Source organism: Benincasa hispida, chromosome 4 (genome assembly GCF_027475165.1).
Source record: "Benincasa hispida cultivar pf3 chromosome 4, pf3_genome.v1.1, whole genome shotgun sequence".
NCBI lineage: Eukaryota > Viridiplantae > Streptophyta > Magnoliopsida > Cucurbitales > Cucurbitaceae > Benincasa > Benincasa hispida.
The window spans coordinates 11,076,731-11,101,747 of NC_143481.1; the positions used below are offsets into that span (position 1 = coordinate 11,076,731).

Genomic DNA, 25,017 nt, shown 5'->3' on the forward strand with positions numbered 1-25,017 from the left:
TTGGTTTCTTAGTCCTTTAGTCATCCCCAGAATCCATGGAGGTGAAGAGTTGCAAAATAGGTGTCCATTTCTTCTGTATGTGGAAAGTGAGCAACGGATTTTTCATAGAAGACCTGAAAAAAGGACAAAAAGTTCTCCTTTCTCCACTAATGGCGCAATGGCTAGAGGGTAACCTGAAGAGATTACTGTATGGCTCATCTTTCGAATTTTTTCTCCTTAAAGAAAAGGTTGATCAGTGTGTCATGCGCCTCTCCAAATTCTGGGATAGCAGGGGCTGGTTCATAGAATGTGCAGTCTGGCCATCATCGGGTGGAAGGAAAAACATTCACATCCCTTTTGGGGATGGAATCTCAGGCTGGCAAGAATTCAATGATATGGTCAGTGGCTGCCTCAAGAACTCCTCATCAACCCCCCCTTCAGTTGTAGACATGCCAGTACTAAGCTCCCCTCTTCAGCCACAGACTTTCCAAAGAAAACAGAGTTCCCCTGTCTCCCTTGTTTCGTTGGTCAAAAAACAGACTAGGCAACATCAATGGGTGATCAAGTAAGTTGATGTGCTCCAACCTGATTTCTCTAACCTTTGGATTGTCTCACGTCTTTTTGAATTCGATAATTGGCTTGATATTTGTAAGGCACTCAAAGACCACTTTCAATCTAATGTTATTACCAATCCTCTATTTGCAGAAAATGCCCTGGTAGCAATGGACCGAGACTCATTGGATGAACTAGATAAACTCTCAGGCAAGTGGCAGAAATTTGGCTCATTCCATTTGAAATTTGAAAGATGGAACAACTCCTCCCATGGTAGACCAACTTATGTCAAGGGTTATGGGGGTTGGATCTCTATCAAGAACTTACCCTTGGATTATTGGTGCAAACAGACCTTCGAGGCCATTGGGAAATACTTTGGGGGATTAGAAAGCATAGCTATGGAGACATTTAATTTGATCAATGTTTTAGAGGCCAAAATTAAAGTGAAGGAGAATCTTTGTGACTTTATTCCAGCAACAATTGAAGTATCTAATGAAAAAAGAGGATCAATTTACTTGAATTTTGGAGATATCATATCATCCAGCCCTCTTAGTAAGGTCAGTGGTGACTTGTTTGAATCTGACTTTACAAATCCTATTGATTTAATCCGGATTAATGAAGCTAAACGTGATGAAGGCTTTTATTGTGACCCATTAAATTCAAAATTCAACTTCCTACTTCCCTCTAATTGCATCATAAAGTTCTCTAGAAGCCCAGGAGGTTTTGTGGATAATAAAGAAAGCAAGATAAGAGAGATTGAATCCAAGGCCAAGAAGTTAAGAGGCCGTTTGAAATCTGAGCTGCCCCCCATTCATGCCTCACGCCTCTGCCTTTTGATCTTCCCGAGCAGTCACCTTCAGCGCCGTCTGTAGAAGACAAAGAATTATTTAAAGAAAAAATTACAGAGGGGCGTGACCCTTTAACTTCCCCTAAAAAAAGGCGCCAAGATCGATCTACTGATTGAAAGTAAAACAGAGGGTCGTGACCCTTCAAATTCTTCTCACAAAAGCGCCAAAATTGACTTGGGAAAACCCGGTCCAACCCTTCCAAATCAGAATGCCGGTTCGTCTTCAACCAAACTTGAGAAGTCTGTTACTTAAGACTTTATCACAGAGAAGCTGAAGGCCTTGGTCTCCATTCCTTCCTCCAATAGACGGATCCAAAAGGTGAAAAAGATTAAGCCACTCAAGCATCACATTTTTACAAAATTGAATTCATTTGGGCTGAGACCTTTTCCCAGACACTTCATCAGAAAGCAAACATCCTTTCAAAACCCCTGGTCAGCGATCTCTAACCCGGATATTCTTGAAGTAAGTTGTGCTAACCTACAAGCCAATCCTCAAACTTTGAGGCCTGAAAGGGAGTGTCCTATCCAACCTTCTCTACATTGCACCCGAAGTGATAACTTCTTTGTAGATAGTCAATTTCCCAGCTATAACAAGTCTATTTTCCCCTTTCCATTCTCCCAAGATTCAGATGATGACTTGTTAGCCAGTGTGAGCAGTGAGGAGCTAGATGTTAATGATGATAAAGATAAAAAAGAACTTGATGACAATCAAGAAGGCATGGACTTCTCCCTAAGTCAGCTCTTCCTCCTCTCGGATGAACATTCTCAGGTTAGTGAAAGCATATTCCCGAACCCCCCTCTAAATTTGTCAAATGTACCACAGAATGTACACTCCATCATAAAAGAGTGTGATTTCTTTTTAGCTTGATCAAAAGGAAAAATGTTGAAGAATCCTTGGGGAGTCTTAATGAAGATAGTTACTTGGAACACAAGAGGTTTAGGGGATTCATCAAAAAGACTGCTTCTAAAAAGATTTCTAAAAAAAGTCAATCCGGATATTGTCCTTATCCAAGAGACAAAAAAAGACAGAATTGAGGGCTCATTTATCAAAAGCTTTTGGAGTTCAAAAGAGGTAGGATGGGTTTTGGTGGAAGCTAAAGGAAAATCGGGAGGCATACTCTCAATGTGGGATGAGAGCAAAATTCTAGTCACTGACAACTCAAAAGATGAATTCTCCCTTTCAATCAAATGTCAAACGTTAAACAAAAAGATCTGTTGGATAACAAATGTTTATGGTCCTTGTGATTACCGAGAAAGGAGAAGATTTTGGGCAGAATTATCCTCTTTGGCAGAAAAATTTGATGATCCATGGTGTATTGGGGGAGATTTCAACAGCATTCGAAGGAGGCATGAGAGATTTCCAGTTGGTAGAGCAACGAAAGACATGAATAACTTCAATAAGTTCATCAGATTAAACATCCGGCTGGAACTTCCACTCTCAAATGGACAATTCACTTGGTCAAGGGAAGGTAATGGGGCTTCAAGATCTCTCCTAGATCGTTTTCTTGTATCAAACATATAGATTGGCCACTCATCCAAATGGCTCTGTGAGAGAGCATTGGGACCACACCACCAACTCTTGGAGCATCTCTTTTAGGAGGCACTTAAAAGATGAAGAGATTACGGATTTTCAAGATTTGTTAAGCCTCATCTCTAGCCTAAAGGTGCAAGATCGCCCGGACTCAAAGGTTTAGTCTTTGGAACCCAATGGATCCTTCTCAGTCAAATCCTTAACCAACTTCCTCCGCAAAGCCCCCCCCTCCTTCCCCCTCAGATGTGGAAGCATCCGCATCTCCACGATCAATCAACAAAAGATTTGTTGCCATTGAGTTGGCGATCAATCAGCTCAATGTTCACAACAATGCAGGCTTCCATGGCTGATATGCACCAAGTAATGGAGCAAATGACTAAAGAGTTCAAGAAGATGTCGGGCAATAAAGGCAAGGAAGTTGAGACCCACGACAACCATCAAGAAAATAAAAAAAAGTGAAGGACAACCGATTGTTGAAGCAAGAAAGACCGGTAAGTAGGGACATTTGGACATCAGAATTCAAGATTAGGTGCGTTCCCCTCCAAGAAACCAATCTCGAATGTAGGGGTCATGGCAAGATTCCATCAGCAACATACCACACTTTTTCCTCCAAATCTGCTGGGTTATATCTCTGAATCCTTGGAAGAAGACGATCAAAGTTGGCCGCTCACTCAAGAATCTAACCAAGAAAATCAAGAATAGGTTCAAGATGGCCCTTACATGGGGTATTATGGGCAGAACACCTATCAAGATTGGCAGGATTACCGTCAGAACCAGCATGGACCACCTTGGAGGGTAGATTCTGCCTACAAAATGAAGGTAGATCTCCCTACCTACAATGGAAGAATGAACATTGAGGGGTGTTTGGGGCAAGGAGTTGTTTATTATAGTTCTAGGTTATGATAATTGGGTTATAATAGTTTGTGTTTGGGGTGTAAATTATTTTAGTTTAGGTTATAATAGTATGTGTTTTAGGTATAAACTATTTTAGTTTGAGAAGAAAATATTAAACACCGTAGCAAAGAATAAAAAAAATGATGAAGGTAAAATAGTAAAAACTGTAGCAAATGAGGGTTTTGAAATAGTGTTAACCCTAGTGTTAACTAGGGATTTTGAAATAGTATTTACTATAGTAAGAGGTGGTTATCATAGTCTTAAGATAGTACTTTCCCCAAACGTCTCCTGAGGTTTTCTTGGATTGGGTGAAGGAAGTCGAGTGTATCCTTGAGTATATGAGCACCATCGAACATAAGAAGGTTAAGTTGGTGTCCTTCAAACTCAAAAGTGGGGCTTTCGCATGGTGGGATCAGCTCCAAACGAATAGAAAGATCTATGGAAAACAACTGATTACAAGTTGGCCAAAGATGTTGCGGCTAATGAAGAAGAGATTTCTTCCTATCCACCATGAAAGGCTCTTATATAACCAATTCCAACATTGCAAACAAGGGGCCCGAAGCATTGAAGATTACACTGAGCAGTTTCGACGTTTAAGTGCAAGGAACAATCTAGCTGAAAGCAAAAATCAACAAATTACCAGGTTCGTTGATGGATTAAGGCCAGAAATTAGGGAGAAAGTACACCTCCATCCAATGAACCGCCTGTCTTAAGCAATATCTATAGCCACTACTATGGAAGATGATGAATTTCAAAGACAAAAGCGTTGGAATACTAGACGGACAACTTGAGACAAGACAACAACACAAGGCAAGAGATCGTTGGTAGAGAATGCCCAGAATGTTGTTCCTTCAACTTCTTCTAACATTAAACCTAAAGAATCAGCCAAGAACGATGCCAACAATAAGTGAAGTTCCAATACCTTACAAACTAAAAATGCTAACCCTTATAATAGACCCAATCTAGGCAAATGTTTCAGGTGTGGTCAAGTTGGGCATCTTTCTAATGACTGCCCTCAAAGAAGGAACCTAGCGATCCAAGAAATGGAGGAAGACAGTGACAATGTCGAAGAAAAAGTTGAATTTTGAGTCACAAATCCAGACGATGGAGATGAATTATCGTGCATTGTACAAAAGATCCTCCTTGCACCAGAATTGAGATCAACCCTCAATGCCATGCTCTATTTCGAACTCGTTGCACGGTAAATGGCAAAGTATGTTCGGTGATTATCAATAGCGGAAACTTTGAGAATATGGTATCAAAGAAGCTAGTGCGAGCCCTCAAACTTAAGGTAGAAACACACCCACATCCCTATAAGGTGGGATGGATAAAAAAGGGTGGTGAAGCCATAATAAATGAAATATGCACGCTTCCATTGTCCATTGGGAGCCACTACAAGGACCAAATAATCTGTGATGTGATAGACATGGACGCTTGTCATGTCCTCTTTGGCCGCCCTTGTCACAATTCCACAAGCAGAGTTTGCATATAATAATATGCAAAACCGCTCAACAGGGAAGTGCCCCTTCGAAATTGTTTATAGTCATCCTCCCCTTTTAACTTTTGATCTTACTAATTTACCATCTTCTGTTGATCTCAGCCTAGAAGTTGACCTAATGATTGATCGAGTTCAGAAAATACATGTGGAAGTCGTTGCCAACCTCATTACTTTTTTTTGAAAAGGAAACGATTCATTGTATTAATAAATAAAGATGAGCGAAAGCTCTAAGTACAAGAGAGTTATACAAAGAGCAAAGCGAGAATACAAGTGCTTGTGAAAGGATCAGGAGATGAACCCGGACATCTCAACTAGGTTGATACCCCCTTAGCATCCTCATCATATCCAATTCTATCCCATGACTGAGAGATAAGAGAACAAGATTACAAAATGAGGACAAAACCCAAAGAGACAACAAAAGTGAAAAAACTGAGGATGAAGCCAAAACAGTGGCCTGAAAATAATAAAAATATATAAAAAGTTCAATATGCGTTGCTAGAATCTAGAAATCTGGAGGATTTTAGTGCTGTCCGTTGCCAACCTCATTACTGCAAACTCAAAATATAAAGAAGCAGCCGACAAACATCAATGAAAATCACACATCAAGGAAAATCAACCTTCTCCCCTGGTGACCTTGTCATGGTGTATATCAAGAAGTCTCGTCTATCTGCCGGCCATCACTCCAAGCTATCACAAAAGAAATATGGATCATTCACAGTACTACAAAAATTTGGAGTATCAAATAGAAACTCCCTTTTTCAATGGATATCTACAGCACCTTCAATATAGCTAATATTTTTCCATACTACGCTCCAGACGAGTAATTTGGTTTCAGGGATGAGTAAGAAACAAAATGTAGTCTCGCAAAAGTGTTGAATCAGAATACAGAGTTATGGCACAATCAGTATATGAAATAATGTGGATACATCAACTCTTATTTGAGTTAGGCTTTAATATTATCGTTCCAGTCAAGTTGTGGTGTGACAATCAAGTCGCGTTTCATATTGCTTCTAATCCAATATTTCATGAGCAAACTAAACATATTGAAGTTAACTGTCATTTTGTTTGTGAGAAAATACAAGAAGATTTGGTGTCTACTAGAGATATGTGAAGACCGAAGATCAGTTAGGAGATATTTTCATCAAGGCCTTAAATGGAGTCCGGATTGACTGTCTTTGTAACAAGTTGGGTATGATCAACATATATGCTCCAGCTTGAGGGGGAGTGTTAGAGTATATATGTAAAGAAAGGAGCTTATTAGTTTCTTGTCGTTTATTGTCTTTTCACTATAATCTAGGGCTTTCATGTATACCTATATATATTAAACTCTAATGTATAGAATGAATGAGATTCTTCAGTATTTTGATATCACAATAACATGTTTCATCAATGCTTCTTGATTTAAGAGCAAACTTTCCAACTCAACAATAGAAAGTTGATTTAACCAACCTTGTATCAAGGAAATAAATGGCATAAACTCCTTTCGCAGTCCACGAATAAGATAATGACGCAAATGGGAATTGCTAATAGTCTCCTCTTTGTTGAATTCTGAAATTCCAGAACACGAAGTCTTAATTTTTAGAAAATATTCTGAAACCGAAAAATTACCTTAAGTCGTTCCAACAAGTTCATTCTCTAAATACTGCAATCTCGTTGTATTCTTCTGAGTGAACAACCTTTCAAGTGTATCCATACTTTCTTTGGAGAATTCTCATCACGAACATACTCTATATACTCCTTGCCGATAGAAGTTTGCAAAGCAAATAAAGCTTTGTCACACTTGACCTTCCACTTCCTCTGTGCCTCAACATTCTCTAGAGTATCTTTGGGAATTGAATTATTACCGGAAACAAGATCCCACAATTCTTGTCCTTGAAGAAAAGCTTCCATACATAACCTCCATTAGCTATAATTATCACCGGCAAGCTTGTCTACACAAATATTATTTTTACCATTCATCTTCATCGAGTATTTAAACTCAAACACAAAACAAACAACCTGTCTCTAATATCATGTAACGAAAAACAACAAATTGAAGAGAATGGATCGTGGAAACAAAAGAGAAAATATTGCACGGAGGATCAAGTGTTTCGATTAAGTTCTACATTTATTGAAGTGGAAACAATACGAGTATTTATAGGAAAAATTAGAAACTACCCACTAATGCATTATCCTTAAATTTCTACCACTAACCTAGAAAATCTCCTTTAATCAATCCACTACACCGTTATACCACTATCCTCCAATTTAGGAGGGACTAATGAGGTAAGGGGATGCTATTTTCCCTTTTCCTTTTTATTTTTGTGGCGGTTCACCTTAGTGGATTATCTAACAAGGATTTAGAGATGGGCTTATTGAAGGTTTCTAGGTGCACGATGATAAAATTCCTCAAAGCTAGTTTCTAAGTTGAGAGAGGAACAGGGCTAGGAAAGGAGGGCTTTCAGGGACTAGGAGTAGAGGTGGGTTATAGATTTAGGGACTAATGAGGTAAGGGGATGCTATTTTCTCTTTTCCTTTTTATTTTTGTGGCGGTTCACCTTAGTGGATTATTTAACAAGGATTTAGAGATGTTCTTATTGAAGGTTTCTAGGTGCACGATGATAAAATTCCTCAAAGCTAGTTTCTAAGTTGAGAGAGGAACAGGGCTAGGAAAGGAGGGCTTTCAGGGACTAGGAGTAGAGGTGGGTTATAGATTTAGGGACTAATGAGGTAAGGGGATGCTATTTTCTCTTTTCCTTTTTATTTTTGTGGCGGTTCACCTTAGTGGATTATTTAACAAGGATTTAGAGATGTTCTTATTGAAGGTTTCTAGGTGCACGATGATAAAATTCCTCAAAGCTAGTTTCTAAGTTGAGAGAGGAACAGGGCTAGGAAAGGAGGGCTTTCAGGGACTAGGAGTAGAGGTGGGTTATAGATCTAACTAGGTGATATTATATATATTTTTGGTCAAAGGTTATTAGAGAAAGTGTAGTTATTTTTTCCTCATACCTACTTTGAGATCTCATACGGACTATTCTAAATCTTTCCAAGTATATTGTGGATGGTCTCAATGTGCCCACAATATTGATCTAAAAAATTATTGTGGGTGTTTGGATATACCTTTAGGAGGTAATTCAAAGGCACACAATTTGAAAACCTACTTGAAAACATCACGAATTGGTTGGGTTCTTGTGCTTAGTTATATTCCAAACAAAAGAAGACCGTTCTAAGAGATATTGCCATGTTGGACTTGATGGATGAACTGGATGCATGTAGAGTAGAAAATATTAGACCTGTTAGTTGGTGAACAGCTTGTTGTGTAAGATTGTTTTTGAGACTTTAGTAGGATACTGTGCTTCATAGTTTTCTCTGATCAAGACGCCTTTGGCTGGAACAATCTCTAATGAGATCCTTTTGGTGATGAGGTGATTAAGAACTATTGGGCCCGTTGTCACTGGACTTAGGCGAGGAATTGTGTGAGACTAACCAACTTTCCTATTTTAGTCAATAGGGGAACCAATGGGCAAAATATTGGGAAGCCTGATAAATGGATTAAACTAAAAGAGGAAGGCCTTCCAATCTAGAAGAGGGGACCCCCTTCCCAAGAAAGCTACTTACAGAAGGCCCTCCAATCTAGAAGGAAAGGGGGAAGCTTTGGAGTGTGTCTATTACATTACACTTGGTCTTAGGTAAATGCGTGACTAGTGGATTACATTTAGCTTGGCCTTAAAAGAGGGCTGGGTTTTCGAGGCTTTTGGAGAATTTGTTGTCTATTTGATATTGATTAGTATTTGAGTCGTTATTATCATATTTGAAGGTGTGTGCCTTCAAAGGGGATTCTTTTTGAATGAGAAGATAATGATTGAGGATATTGTTTGAGAATGCTTTTGGGTTTTTAGATCTTAATATGGAAGAGGCTTAAGCCTGTGTAGGGATCCATATGCAAGGTCTTAAACAGGTTAGTTAGAGAGGGAAGCTGCATGATTTGGAGCTAGCCTTGGGTGAAGGGGTACAACAAAATATATTGCTCTTTTCTATTTATGCGCCTAAGTGTACACTTTTATTTTGACCACTATTTCTGCAGGAACTACGGGCATACCAGGCAGAAATTGCTACTGTGATGAGAAATGGTATATTATTTTCTTTCTGGATTTTTCTATTTAGTCCTTGAATGATATCATGGTATTGAGTCCCAATATTTGTTTAATGTGAAGGACTTTATTCTAATAACAGCGGAAGTGTGGAGCTATTTTTGTAACCCCTATGGTTTATTTTGGAGCAGCTTGCCTGGTTTTTCTATACTTCTTTTCTTTTTCAAAAAGGAAACAAACCTTTTCATTGTTTTTGTATATTTTATTTATCATTGATACTCATTCCTATTAAAACAATTGTACTAATCAGTTTAACTTATCTTTGGAGTTAACTTATTATTTATAAAACTGTGGGAATTTTCTTCAAACTTTATATGTCTGTTCAAATTATAGATTAAAAGGCCATTTTCTCTCTTAAAATGCATGAATAGCATTTCAATAGCTACTTGGGTGATTTGGTTGGCAAGAAACTATAAAATTTTTTAGAGACCAATTGGAAAAGCTTTCTGTAATCCATTGGTTTGGTCTTCCCCGTTTGTATTTTGTAATTTCATCATTTTTAATGGAATGAATTGTCTGTTTCCTATATATATATATATATTTTTTTTTTAAAAAAACTGCCATTGGCTTGCCTTATGGAGGCTGTTTCTGGCCATATTCATATGAAAGCTCGGTTTCTTATTAAAAAATACGTTTTCATATGAATAAATTAGTTCTCAAATACTACTTCATTCCAATTTTCTCTCTTTTATGAATGCGCTGCGCGTGGTAATCCGTTTATTTGTTTTGGCAATTTTGGTTTGTGACATCCAGTTTTTTGAATGCTCAAGACAGTAAAGCTTATTCTTTGGATATTTTATTTTTACCTTCTTTATTAATGTTATTGATTATGGTCATCAAAGGGAGGAGAAAATGAATTCTGGAATTCAATCTTGTGTCAATCCTGTTACATCATTATTTCCGAATAGCCATTCATTTTGAAGTATCTTTTGCAGGTTGCTTTTCAATACTTCCGGCTACTGAGCTTGTTCCTGGCGATATTGTAGAAATTGCTGGTAACTTTAGTCATTCTGAGTGCGAAAGAATTATATGGCATGAAGGAATTATAATGCCAATTTAGAAGAAATTCATTTTAATTTTTATGGTGGTATAGTGGGGTGCAAAATTCCAGCTGATATGAGAATGATTGAGATGCTGACTAATCAGCTACGTGTTGATCAAGCAATTCTCACAGGTATCTTTTTCATACGAAATATCATGTCTCATTTCACAAATTACTAGTCAACTGAAACTTTCAGTTATATTCTCTTTCAGTTCTAGAACAGAGTAACTTTCGTTCCTAACGCCCTATGACCAAGTCACTGGAATAGCTTCTTGTTTCAAATGCTAAATCTATTCTTCAGTTTACAGGTTTGAAGAACTTCACTTCGAGTGTCTGTTAGCACTCGAGCTTAGGTTTGTTTGTTTGGGAAAAAAAAAAAATTATATATTAAGGTAAAAGAGGAATATAAAATGGAAGGAAGAAGTAAAAATGTCCACTTGATCTCATAAAAACAAGACCACAATAAGTGGTTTCAAGTCTTTTCTTTTCAAGGTAAAAAATATTTATTTATTTATTTTTCATTTTTAATAAAATAAGCGCTTATGCCTGAGGCAAGTGGCAAATTGACAGTAGGCATATGCAGGCCTGGCTGCTCGAGTTGTATGTTTTTAAGAACTTAGAAAGATTATTTGAGTGGAATGTAAATAGGGCTAGTTGCAACATGGGCAGAATAAGTTCTTAATATTCTTAATATTAGGCCCGTAGCCCAAGCCTTTTTGTTTTACAACAATAGCAGAAAAGAAGCCCAACCCACGATTCAAAACATGAAATGTAAAAAATGTACGATACACCTGATGCACCTGATTCACTTGATACACACTTAATACGCACTTAATATATCTGATATATATGTTACATTTGATATCCTTGATATTGTTGATATACACTTGATACTCCTTGATTCACTTGAATCAAGATGATACACTTATAATTTTTCTTTTTTTTTTTCCTAAAAAAAAGACTTGAACTTCTTTTTCTTCAAAAGCAGCAGGCCCTTTGGCTCAACATCTCTCTTCAAACAACCCGGCCACCGCTGCACCTAAAATCGAGCTCCGACCACTGGAAACCACCATGTCCCCGCCGTCCTTTGACCCAAAAAATCCATGACGACGCTTGAAATCGAGCTTCTATGACTACACCTTCGAAGCCCTCAAATGTCTTCACTGCCAAGCCGATTTAATCAAAGGTGGCAATTGAGCTCCGACCACCGGAAACCACCATGTCCCTGCCGTCCTCTGACTCAAAAAACCCACGACGACGCCTTAAATGGAACTCCTAGGACGACACCTCGAAGCCCTTCACTGCCAGGCCGATTTAATCGAAGGTGGCGATTGTGAAACTCTATTTTGCCACATTTGCAAACTCAAAAACCCAAAAGACACGCCTGCAAATCCCTAAACTCAATTTGCTACCTTATGTAAATAATTAAATTTTAGACATTGATGGTATTTTGTGAGAATAATATTTTATAATTTTATACGGGGATTGATATTATTTTGTTCATCAACCAGTCTAAGTTTTTTTTAGCCTTTTTTCAATTTGAACCCTAATCTTTAAAATTTAATTTCTTTCTTTACGTATTGGTTTTTCAATATCTCTATTGTCTCGATAGTCAAAACATTAAATTCAACTTACAAAATGATGATGTAATGCCAAACTTCGCTTGATTAATTGACTAGAAAATATTTAATTGATGAAGTAGACAACTTCTCTCCGTATAATGAAAACCTTTTTTTTATATGGCTTAGAACATGGTTGGGAGATTGAACATTTCTTAGCTTTCTATTTTTATCAATAACAAGTGACAACCTCATGTAAATTTCTATTTTTAAATCTAACCTTGTGGCTTATTCCTAATTTCTTTGAGTGAGAATGACACTGCTTTTCATCAGGACAGGACAAATATATTTTTTCCTCTGATGATATTTTTAATGCACTCGAGATAATTATTTTTTTTTACCTTTAATTATGATTACTTTCCAGTTATATCAGTTCAAGCATTCACGTTAACTAGTCATTTTCTGAGTTAGTCTTCTTTGAACGTTTGGCCGTGTTTGCTTTTGCTAAATTGCCTTGTGTGTTATTCTTAAACCAATGATTGGGCCAATTACAGCTATTTTCTCACTCATTTTCCCCTTTTTATCTGTGCTTCTTCATATATGATGTAAAATTTTGTGGTTTCCTATGCTAGTGCTTATTTATTATATGTTTATAAATGATGTCGATTTAAGAGCCAAAGTTATATTGTAGTTAATGATGAAAAATAGAAAGAGAAGGAAAAATAGAACACACACCGAGATACATGGAAAACCCTAATACAGGGAGAAAAAACCATGATATAGAGTTTTTCTAATTAAGATTTGATACACTAGATACATAGAGGCTACAAGTTTAAATAGAAAAAAGGGAAATCCTAGAGTACAGTGAAAAGACAAAAATACCCCTAGGGCTTAAACTCTATTTTCAACACTCCCCCTCAAGTTGGGGCGTAGATATCGATAAGGCCTAACTTGCTAATACATGAGTCAAAGATCTGTATGGGAAGCCCTTTTGTAAGAACATCTGCTATTTGTTGACTGGAAGGAATATATAGGGAATACAAATGTTGCCACTATCAAGTCTCTCCTTGATAAAATGCATATCAATTTCCACATGCTTCATTCTATCATGTTGTATTGGGTTGTTTGCGATACTTATTGCGGCTTTGTTATCACAGTAGAGTTTCATCGGACCGTCATGATCTTGATCAAGATCACTTAGGACCTTTTCCAGCCAAATTTCCTCACATATCCCTAGACTCATGGCCCTGTATTCAGTTTCGACACTACTTTTGGCAACAACACCCTGTTTCTTACTTCTCCATGTAACAAGGTTACCCCACATGAAGGTACAGTATCCAGATGTCGACTTTCTGTCTACCACAGAGCTTGCCCAATCAGCATCCGTGTATGCCTCGATGCACTGTCTGTCGGACTTTCTGAACATCAACCTTTTGCCTGAAGAGGTTTTTAAATACCTCAGGTTGCGCTCCACTGCTCTCATATGTTCTTCATAAGGAGATTGCATGAACTGACTAATTACACTGACTGCATACGCAATATCTGGTCTGGTATGAGAGAGATAGATCAGTTTCCCAACAAGCCGCTGATATCTTTCCTTGTTAACCAGAGCACTACTGAGTTTAGCAATAACTTCCACCGGAGTGTCCACTGGTTTACAGTCTGTCATACCTGTCTCCTTAAGTAAATCCAGAGTATATTTTCGTTGAGAAACCGAAATCTCTTCTTTCGACCGAGCCACTTCTATTCCGAGAAAGTACCTCAATTTTCCGAGATTCTTAATTTCAAATTCCTCAACCATTTTTCTCTTCAATCTATCAATTTTTGAAGCATCATCACTTGAAATGACAATATCATCTACCTTCACAATCAGAACTGCAATTTTCCCGGATACTGATTTCTTTGTAAAGAGGGTGTGATTTGAGTGTCCCTGACTATACCTTTGTGACTTCACAAAGGTAGTGAATCTGCTGAACCAGGCTCTCGGAGACTGTTTCAACCTATACAAGGACTTTCTCAGTTTACATACTCGATGATTGAACTGTTTTTCGAACCCTGGGGGAGGACTTATGTAAACTTCTTTTCTAATTCTCCATTAAGAAAGACATTCTTCACATCAAATTGGTGGAGAGGCCAGTCTTTGTTAACCGAAACGGAGAGAAGAACACGAATAGTGTTTAACTTTGCTATTGGGGAGAAAGTCTCGGAGTAATCTATTCCGAAGATCTGAGTGAAGCCTCTGGTAACCAATCTGGTCTTGTACCTATCAATCGTTCCACCAGGCCTATATTTAACGGTGAACACCCACTTGCACCCAACTGCCTTGTACCTCTTTGGAAGGGTAAATTGGTCCCAAGTGTTGTTTTTCTCAAGCGCTCCCATGACTGCAATTCTCCATTCGGGAATCTCCATCATTGCATGTATACTGCTCGGTATTGTAACTGTGTCTAGGCTCGTAGTGAGGTCTTTGAACACGGGAGACAAGTTGCTATAAGACAAGTAACTGGATACTTTGTGCAAGATCTCACACCTTTTCTTAAGGCAATAGGAAGGTCAAGAGAGGCATCATGATCTTTCTTCTCCTCTGACTCCCTACTGCATTCAGCTTCCTGCTCATGTGTCTTATCTTCTAAGAGATCTCCTCCACCTTCAACAATGTTTTCTGTTGGAAAAGGTTTTTCACAACTACCATCGCTTGTATCAACCACATTCTCACTACAGCCATTGGTGCTATCATTGTCTTCTTTGTCTTTACTCGCATCATATTCAACATAAATGTTATCATTATCAGGGATAGGCTTATTAATACTTGGAACTGACGCCCGTTCTGACTCATGGACGGGAGTCAGAGAAGTAGGCAGCGCTATTTCCATCCTGAGATTCCTCCTATAGTACGTGATCCATGGGATTTGTTCGGTAGGCAGAATGGGTTCGTTGATACTTATGTCAGGAATAGGTTTAGGTAAGATTGACAGACTTAGACCCCAATTAGTCTCTTCACTAGTACTCTCCCCTTGAAGAGAACTAATGGGAAGAAGGGTTGATCTTCGAGGAAAGTCACATCTATTGAGACAAAATATTTCCGTGAGGAAGGATGGCAACATTTGTACCCACATTGATGAAGCGGGTATCCCACAAAGACACATTTCTGAGCATGGGAGGTAAACTTGGTTCGACTAGGACCATGGGTATGGATGAACACAACACACCCAAACACCCGAAGTGAAACATCAGGGATAAGCCGGTTATTAGGATAGGACTCTTTGAAACAGACTAAGGGGGTTTGGAATTTTAAGACCCGGGAAGGCATTCGGTTTATCAAATGAGCTGCTGTTAGCACAACATCTCCCCACAAATAGGACGGAAGAGAAGTTGACAACATAAAGGACCGAGCAACTTCGATAAGATGACGGTTTTTCCGTTCGGCTACTCCATTTTGTTGAGAAGTATACGCACACGAACTCTAATGGACAATTCCTTTAGAGACTAAGAATTTCCTAAAAGAATTATTAAAAAACTCCTGACCATTGTCACTTCGAAGGATAACGATTTTTGCGTTGAACTGGGTTTCTACAGAACTGTAGAACTGTTTGAAAATCAATGTGACTTCAGACTTATCGATTCGGTGAGAAGAAAAACCCAAGTTAATCTAGTGTCCATTAATGAAAGTTACAAACCACCGTTTGCCAGTGGCGGTAGTAACGGACCCCAAGCATCACTATGGAAGAGGGTGAATGGTTTGGAAGGCTTATAAGGTTGAGGTTTTAGCGAGACACGAGGTTGTTTAGCTTGGATACACACATCACAATTCAAGTTAGAAAGATTAACATTGCGAAACAGATGAGGAAACAAATATTTCATATAATGGAAACTAGGATGTCCAAGACGATAAGGCCATAACATATAATCAGTTTCAGAGGTAGAAAAACAAGATGAAAGTAAACTAATCCTATCACATATCCTAGATTGGCAGATTCACTACCTTTGTGAAGTCACAAGAGTATAGTCAGGGACACTCAGATTACACCCTCTTTACACAGAAATCAGTATTCGGGAAAATTGCAGTTCTGATTGTGTATGTAGATGATATTGTCATTTCAAGTGATGATGCTTCAGAAATTGACAAATTGAAGAGGAAAATGGCTGAGGAATTTGGGAAAATTGAGTACTTTCTCGGAATGGAAGTGGCTCGGTCGAAAGACGGGATTTCGGTTTCTCAACGAAAATATACTCTGGATTTACTTAAGGAAGCAGGTATGACAAGCTGTAAACCAGTGGACCCTCCTATGGAAGTTAATGCTAAACTCAGTAACTTGAGTAACAGTGCTCTAGTTAACAAGGAAAGATATCAGCGGCTTGTTGGGAAACTAATCTATCTCTCCCATACCAGATCAAATATTGCGTATGCAGTCAGTGTAGTTAGTCAGTTCATGTAGTCTCTTTATGAAGAACATATGAGAGCGGTGGAGCGCATCCTGAGGTATTTAAAAACCTCTCCGGGCAAGTTGATGTTCAGAAAGTCTGACAGACGATGCATTGAGGCATACACAGATGTTGATTAGGTAGGCTCTGTGGTAGACAGAAAGTCGACATTTGGATACTGTACCTTCGTGTGGGGTAACCTTGTTACGTGGAGAAGTGAGAAACAGGGTGTTGTTGCCAGAAGTAGTGCCGAAGCTGAATACCCAATCGTCGTTCCCGAGTTCAGGTCCTGAAAAACAACATCAGGTGAGAAAGTAACTCGACATCTCAAATCTCTTGTAATCTTGCTAACATATAATAGATTGTAAGAAATTTTAGAACATGCAACACATCTTGAAGAACTAAACCCTTAAAGGGTGACAAACGGCCTTTCTCAGCCATAGGAGCAAAGGACACATCAACGATTCTGATCCTTTCATTCCCAACACTTGGATGATATGAAAGAAATTGGTCAGAAGAGCCAGTTAAGTGGTCTGTAGTCCCTGAATCTAGAATCCACGGCTTGCTACCAATTATACTAATAAGACCAACTAAAGTTACTCTGATTGGGTTCCTGATTCTGAGGTTGAGGACTTTTGGTTGCCGATTCACTTGCAAGTGCTAATCCAGAACCTGACTGACGTCGTTTACCATTAGGTGGACGGCCATGCAGCTTCCAGCATTGGTCTTTAGTGTGTCAGGGTTTTTTTGCAGTGTTCACATACTGGAGTTGGCTTGCCGTTTTGCTTATCATTGATAGGACCTGATGTTTTTAATGCAGTAGAGTCAGTTGGTGAAACCAGTGTATTATTCATAGCACTGAACCTGTCTTCCTCAAGGCGAACTTCAGAGCAAACTTCCATCAGGGATGGTATCGGACAGGTTCTCAGTATCCGACTCCGTACCGCGTCAAACTTAGAATTCAACCCTGCCAGAAAGTCATAAACTCGGTCGGTCTCCTCAGACTGGTAATGTAAGACTCCCCCACACGGATAATTCCAGACCATCTCTCGACATAGGTCCATTCTTGCCAGATAAGAGATAACTTGTTGAAGTACGTTGTAATGTCCATTGTTCCCTGCTTGCATTCATGGACTTGTTTGCGTAAAGTATAGAGTCGGGAAGCATTCTACCATTTGGAGTACAGCTTTTGGACAGCCTCCCATATGTCTTGTGCAGTGGCAACATATAGTAGGGGTTTGCCAATTTGAGGCTCCATACTCCCTACTAGAATAGACCAAAGTAAGGAGTCTTCTCCCTTCCATATACGTTCTTAGGGTCACCCGGTCTTGGTTTCGGTATCTCACCCGTTAAATATCCGAATTTATGATGACCCTCGAGGGCCATTTTTATGGATTGAGATCAAGAAAAGTAATTATGACCATTTAATTTCTCCCCTACAATAAAGCTAGCAGAATTTTCTATTGCCCCAGAAAATGAATTTGTTGTAGATAAGGTAGGGAAAGAGGTTACCAAACTTCCTGAGTAAGCTGGTAGACTAGAGGGGAGTTCTGATCGGGCATTAGAGGTAGCTCCAAGAACTTCTTTGAAGGTAGCCATCTGTTGCTGAACTGACTCATTCTGCTGTTTAATCTGGAGTTGAAGTTGAGTGAACTATTCTTGGATAAAGTCAAGTTTCTGTTATGGATATGACGAAGACGATTCACCCATCTCTAATCCGCCACCCATGGGAATTCCTTGGCTGAAACCGCTACCCACACTTGGCTAGAATGGAGGCATCACGGCTGGAATGGGGAAAACCCCAGGTGCGGCTGGGCAAGAGTCACGGCTCGGGTTTGAAGGTTCACGGCTTGCTGGGATGGCAGCGCTGGAACCGAACGGCGGCTGGGGACGATTGGACGTCTACGCTCAGCTGGAGTCGGTCTAGAAGGCTCCCATTAGGTGGGTGCTGAATGGGTTGTGTCTGTCTTTGATTGGCTGACTCTCTTCGACCGGCTGGCGTCTGCTTGTGGAAGGATCGACGCGAAGCTGCGATCCACCCATCCCTTTGATTTTCGATCGTTTGGTGCGCCGTAGCTTCTATAGCCGCCGTCTGGTGGCTGATCCAATCAACCAGCTATGTCTGTTGGTTTCTGATCCAATCGGCTACCTGTCCTTCAGGTTGGCTGCTCCAATCGGTTGATGAAGATGAGGGAAGACTGTTTGGAAGTACCATTCTATAGCGGTTTGTACGACAACGGTAATATCCGTGGTTGTGGTGCCAGATGGCACTTGTGATTCTTTTGTTTGATTTTCCTCAATGGTGGTTAGGGGTTCATCTCCTTACTCTGATACCATGATGAAAAATAGAAAGAAAAGGAAAAATAGGGCAGATAGGGATACGTGGAAAACCCTAATACAGGGAGAAAAAACCACGATATAGAGTTTTTCTTATTAAGATTTGATACACTAGATACATAGAGGCTACACGTTTAAATAGAAAAAAGGAAAACCCTAGAGTACAGTGAAAAGACAAAAATGTCCCTAGGGCTTAAACCCTATTTTCAACAGTTCCTTTTAACACTAATTCATTCCGAGAGTTATGTTTATAATATTGAAATTATCTTGCTTAATGGTCTTTTATGGAGGTGAAATCTATGTTTTACTTTGCACCAATACATTCTTTGCAGCCTTATTGTTTGTTGTCTTTTTATTGTTTCTCCCTTTCTGTTCTCTTAAAGAAACATAATCAGCGATGTGTTGTATTTGTATGTGTTTGTTAATGATGATAGGTGAGAGTTGCTCTGTTGAAAAAGAGCTCGAGTCTACAAGAGCAGCAAATGCTGTATATCAAGACAAGACAAATATTCTTTTTTCTGTAAGAACTCTATTGTTTAAATTTGAAAATAGGCAAAATGATTGAATATTGATGATGTTTTATTCTTTATCTTGTTTTGTTTGAAATAAAAAACACTTCTTATTGATACATTAAAAACTTTGCCACGGAAACTGGAAAAAGAACTTCCTTTAAGAGCTTAAACAGAACATTTGAACGAGTATTAATTATACAGGGCTTGTAATTGGTAAGAGCTTGGATAAAGCGGCAAGAATAAGCCTGATATTGAGTCAGATCCACCCTCTCCTTCCAAAATCGTGAATCTACTCAATTTGGGACTCATCACAATTATAACCCAAGACAACGCTAGTATCAGTTGAAAGCTGATTATGGCATTTCTTTGATAATATTTATAATCCCAATCTTCAAATTGATTATAATTGGGAAGTTACTATGTTTGAGATTTATAAGAAGAGAAAAAACTTTGCAACACAAAAACAATTTAGTGAGCATTTCAGTAAATTTTCTCAACATGGTCAATATTTGTGCGGAACTCTGTTATTGGACATGTTTGTTTATGTTAGTATTTTCATCCTTCGCTAGGATTTAGAAGTCATCTTTCCTTTTGTTGCAATCAGGGTACAGTGGTGGTTGCTGGCAGGGCACGTGCTATTGTGGTAGGAGTTGGTGCAAATACTGCCATGGGCAATATACGAGATTCTATATTGCAAACTGATGATGTAATTGCTATAAAGTTTTGTGTTTTTCTCTTCTTTCTTTCTTTTCATCTTAATTCTTTTCACTACGTTGCATTCCTGTTACTGGAGAAAAAGTTACAATACATGGGGGTCCTATGTGTCTATTCCACTAGAAGGAAAATGGAGCAAAAAGAGCTCTTCAAGTTTTCATTATAAATAATAATGTCTACCACTAAAAATTTAAAAGAACACAGTCCACTCTGTGTACCTTTTTCAAGTTTTGCACCACTTGCTTCTGAAACCTTTCTTTTTCTCCACCCTGCAACTAAGCTTGGAAATATGTTCGTCCGTGATGTTTACTGTGTTAATATCATTATTGTGATGTTTACTGTGTTAATATCATTATTTCAAATCTATTTTCAATTGCAGGAGGTGACACCGTTGAAAAAAAAGCTCGATGAATTTGGTACCTTTCTGGCCAAGGTGATGCAAAATGCACATTAAGTCTTTGATCTTCTTTTTCATCCTTAATTATAAAAATTTCACTAATTTCATCAAGATATTCCTGGTTTTTTCATGAGAGAATTAATGAGCATATGTGGGATTGACTTCTCAGGTGAAATCAGTAATATAAAAAATTAAATAAATGTTTTTACTTGAAGATGGGTCCAGGTTTCACTTTAATTCATGAGAGTAAGATATGCTTGTCTGCCATATATCCATCCTGATCCATGTCAAGCCTCTCCCAAAAGCTAGGGATGATATTTTTAATCTATGTAATTAGTTCATCGTCTGCAAACTGAATCATTGAAGAAGCAGGAATATTTTTCTGAAGTCCATTTCTCAAAGCTTACATTTGTTTGTTGATATTGTATCATCTATCTTTACCACGATGTTTGATCTTCTCATGCCTTTTTAATTAGGTTATTGCTGGAATTTGTGTACTTGTATGGATAGTGAACATTGGTCACTTCCGTGATCCTTCACATGGTGGGGTTTTGAGTGGTGCTATACATTACTTCAAGGTAATTTTCCTTTGAAAGGATTTGTTCATTTAGTTGTTGTTAAATTGACTTCTGCGATGACCTTAGGCTAAAATAGACTTTGATAGGGATGTCTCTGCATGGATGCTTTCAATGTAAGGAAATGAAAGTTTTAAATAGCAGAAAATGGGGGAAAACATTAGGGGGAAAGAAAAAAAAGCAATGCAGGATCCCTTCAAAAACTAAAACGCTAAACAGAGGTATAGAGAGTTGTGAATAAGGAAGGTCAAGTCAGAGATAATTTCTTCTTTTACATAATAGAGACCTAAGTGCAACAAAAAATGTAGAAGTGCATGATCGGCCTGTACCTCCATGGTTGTTGACAATGACATCCTTGGATCACATCTGCAGTGTCACCTCCAAAATTCATAGGTGTTGACAATAAAAAGACTTTGTAAGTAGCCCTCGGATAAGGACCTGAAAAATGTGCATACGCATGTTAAAGCTTTCCAAGGGGATGCAAAAATATTCTCAAAATCTTCAAAGGAAAAGGAGATCAAAGAAAGAAAACACCTTAGTAAAAGGACATCGGCGAAGAAGATCAAGAAGTACAAAGGAAAACCTATGAATAAATTCAATGGTGTTAAGGATGCACATTTTGGGATTTCTAACTTCTAAAGCTCAGAAAGAAGGGTGTGGAAGGTTGGGAAGGGGGAGTAAATGGTAGAACAAAGATTTGCTTGATAGCATATCGGAGGACTCAAAACACCAAAGATTTCATCACTATTTCTCCTTTGTATAGCCTGGGGTATTAAGTAACAATTTCAAGCTGCTAACTCTATCTGAGTTGGAAAATTTTAGATTTGAACATTATAATTAAATATGAAATGTTGAGTTTCAGAGTGATTATTATTATTATTATTATTTGTGGTGGGGGGGGGGGGGGGGGGGGGTGGTGTTAGCTAACTTAGTTTATTAAAGTTTTCTTTCTGTAATGTTTGTTTACTACTTTTTGCACTATCTTCTAACCGTACTTACTAAATATCCATTCCATGGTCAACCACCCTGCGTCTGCTCATCTCCCTCAGATTGCAGTTGCTCTCGCTGTTGCAGCTATTCCTGAAGGACTTCCTGCTGTTGTCACAACGTGAGTGATTTTTTTCAGTTTTCTTTGTAGATAAAGATTTTTCTGGTAGTATGGAAACCTAAAATATGGATGACCTCTTGAACGTTATTAAGCATTTAAGCTGATGTGCTAAATATGCAGTACCTCTTCTGTCCTTAGCCATGATGGTGACGTCCGAATGTATTAAGTATGCTATGTGTTTAGCATCATTCATCCATATTAATGTTTTTGGGTTGTAGCTTTCATGCATTCAACTTTATAGTAGTTACTTGGCTTCGTCCTCAGTATCATGATTGCCTAATTTGACTACTTAAGTTATAGTTTTCATGTTCTGCTTATAGGTGTTTGGCTCTTGGCACCAAACGAATGGCACGTCTGAATGCAATTGTAAGGTCTTTGCCATCTGTTGAGACTTTAGGCTGCACCACTGTTATATGTAGTGACAAGACTGGAACTTTGACTACCAATATGATGTCCGTCTCAAAGGTGACGCTCTGGTGAAATATGAGCCTGAAAAATATGATTTGGTTTTTCCCTGCATATACCCTACCCATGCAACCTGAGGGTCACACATATTTTTCTGTTTTTCTTTGGTTTGTCCAAATATTAAAACTTCTCTTTATTATTGTTTTTCTCAGATTTGTGTGGTCCATTCTGTTTTGCATGGTCCACAACTTTCTGAGTACAATGTCAGCGGTACAACATATGCTCCTGATGGTATTATTTTTGACAGCTCGGGAGTACAGGTAATTGTACTTCTGCGTAGCTTGTGAGATATATGCACTGCAGCTCTCTTTCTCTTTCTCTCGTCATTTAGATTGGCAATAAAATGTGGAAACTATTGATATTATTATGTTCATTGATCATTTGTCATTTTATGAATGCAAGACTATTCACTGTCTGAAATCTCCGTCCTTAGCAACTTAAACTCTTCTTATAATCTGTTAAACTTCTAATGGTAGTTTTAAATTCACCTACATATTCAAAATCTAATTATACTTATCTTCACAACTAAATATTTTAATATCACACCTCTTTCTCCATGGTTGAAGAGATTTTTTCCCATCTGGCATAACACATATTATTCCAGTAAGTAGCCAATTATGTTATCAAAATTGGAAGGCCTTTTCTTCTCAATACATTTTTAACTTTGTGGAGGCTTCTTTATACATTTTGCATTCACTTGTTTGATTGAGATTTCACCTTTTAGACTGGTTCAAATGTTTGAATTCTGTAGCTTGAGTTTCCAGCTCAATTGCCTTGTATTCTACATATGGCGATGGGGTCTGCCCTCTGCAACGAGTCTACTTTGCAATATAATCCAGACAAGGGAAGCTACGAAAAAATTGGTGAATCAACTGAAGTAGCACTGCGTGTCTTTGCTGAAAAGGTTAGTGCCTGTTTTAAGGATAAAAATAGTTTCTTGATGTAAAAAAGTATTTTGGCAGAACAATTCTTTTAAAAAAGTTTCAGAATAAAAAGCAGCTAAAACTAAAAAATAGAAATAGTAATTTGTTTCTTTCATATGTTCTCTTAGATTATTTCTAAATTACTTTTTCACATAAATTCTTTTTCTGCTGTTCAAGTATAAGTTAAATTAAATGAATTATATTTTCAATTAATATGTAGAAATTGCAAAAATTATCTTTCTTAACATTTTTTTTTCTTTTGAAGAAAAAGTTTTTAAAATCAGTTTAAAACTAATTTTAAAACGTACACCCAAAACTCTCTTTGATGTTTTCCCCCGAACATTACTGTATTTTGAACACCCCCCAACAGAAAATAAATACATGTATATAATAAGCCTTATATATGTTTCAGGTTGGTCTTCCTGGTTTTACTTCTATGCCTTCAGCTCTAAATATGCTCAGCAAGCATGAGCGTGCATCCTATTGTAACCACCATTGGGAGAGCCAGTTCAAAAAGGTTGGTTTGTTTTTACCAGGAATTGTTAAAATTTGCAATGTGAAAAGAAAGTTAAGTAATATATTTCTTATAGTAGTGTTAAAGTGTGGATTTAAAATTAAATTTACCACATTACATTAGCTTAAGCTTCTGAGTCTAGTGGTAATTTAATATTGATAATCATTTGTCGGGTTTTGTGTAAATTTCTGAGCTCACAAGTGAGAAGGGGTGTCTTAATGTATTTATGTTGGGTTAAATTTTTCACAATCCATTTGTTTAAGTCTTTGCATCTAGTGGTGATTTAACAACATTCAAACAAAGTATTTTTGTTTTTATTAGAGTGATAAGAGGATAAGAAAACCTCTTTTTAAAAATGCAAGAGATTACTGAAAAATGCCTATGTGGAATACTTAGTAGCGAAAGTAATGCTATAAAGCGCTCCATCAATTTGTGAAATGCTACTGACTTTGGATCATACTGGTTTCAATGGAATGGATTATTAGGAGTATTGAAATTTTTAAGCACTTTGGATTTCATGCAAGTGCAACTGACTTTGTCAGGTGTTTTGGTATTTTGCTTGCTTATCAATAGAAACTTTGCAGATTTCTGCATTGGAATTTTCTCGCGATCGCAAGATGATGAGCATTTTATGTAGCAGAAACCAGTCACATATTCTATTCTCCAAGGGTGCTCCTGAGAGCATTATTTCAAGATGCTCAAGCATCCTTTGTAATGAAGATGGTTCCACCAGTGTCTTAACTTCTAGTATTCGCACTGAACTGGAAGCAAGATTTCAAAGGTTAGAGCTCGTGGGCTTCTGTAAGCTTAATACATAAACGCCCATGCATGATCTTCTGCCCTTCCCTCTCTCTGTCTACATCTTTTAATTTTCACACACCAACTGTGCAGAAAACACCTATCTTCATATCTACCACCTATCATATGCTGGAAATGTCCCTATTCTTTATCTAACATTGTGTACAAAGAGAAGTAAAGGAAACATTACTTACCAGACTAGTTAATTTTACATTTTAGT

At 38.0% G+C, this 25,017-nt stretch overlaps 1 protein-coding gene across 2 annotated transcripts in view; it reads left to right on the forward strand.

Annotated features, from left to right (window-relative positions):
- ECA3 (endoplasmic reticulum-type calcium-transporting ATPase 3) overlaps positions 1-25,017 on the forward strand; it is a 42,847-nt gene that overhangs the window by 9,135 nt on the left and 8,695 nt on the right. For both annotated transcript variants that reach the window (XM_039030315.2, XM_039030316.2), the window contains 13 exons: positions 9,365-9,410; positions 10,367-10,426; positions 10,525-10,605; positions 19,226-19,311; positions 19,908-20,009; positions 20,397-20,450; positions 20,891-20,992; positions 22,039-22,097; positions 22,418-22,562; positions 22,715-22,822; positions 23,314-23,466; positions 23,898-24,002; positions 24,584-24,780. In XM_039030315.2, coding sequence (XP_038886243.2) covers positions 9,365-9,410; positions 10,367-10,426; positions 10,525-10,605; positions 19,226-19,311; positions 19,908-20,009; positions 20,397-20,450; positions 20,891-20,992; positions 22,039-22,097; positions 22,418-22,562; positions 22,715-22,822; positions 23,314-23,466; positions 23,898-24,002; positions 24,584-24,780 — 1,298 coding nt within the window. The remainder of the gene's footprint in view (positions 1-9,364; positions 9,411-10,366; positions 10,427-10,524; positions 10,606-19,225; positions 19,312-19,907; positions 20,010-20,396; positions 20,451-20,890; positions 20,993-22,038; positions 22,098-22,417; positions 22,563-22,714; positions 22,823-23,313; positions 23,467-23,897; positions 24,003-24,583; positions 24,781-25,017) is intronic.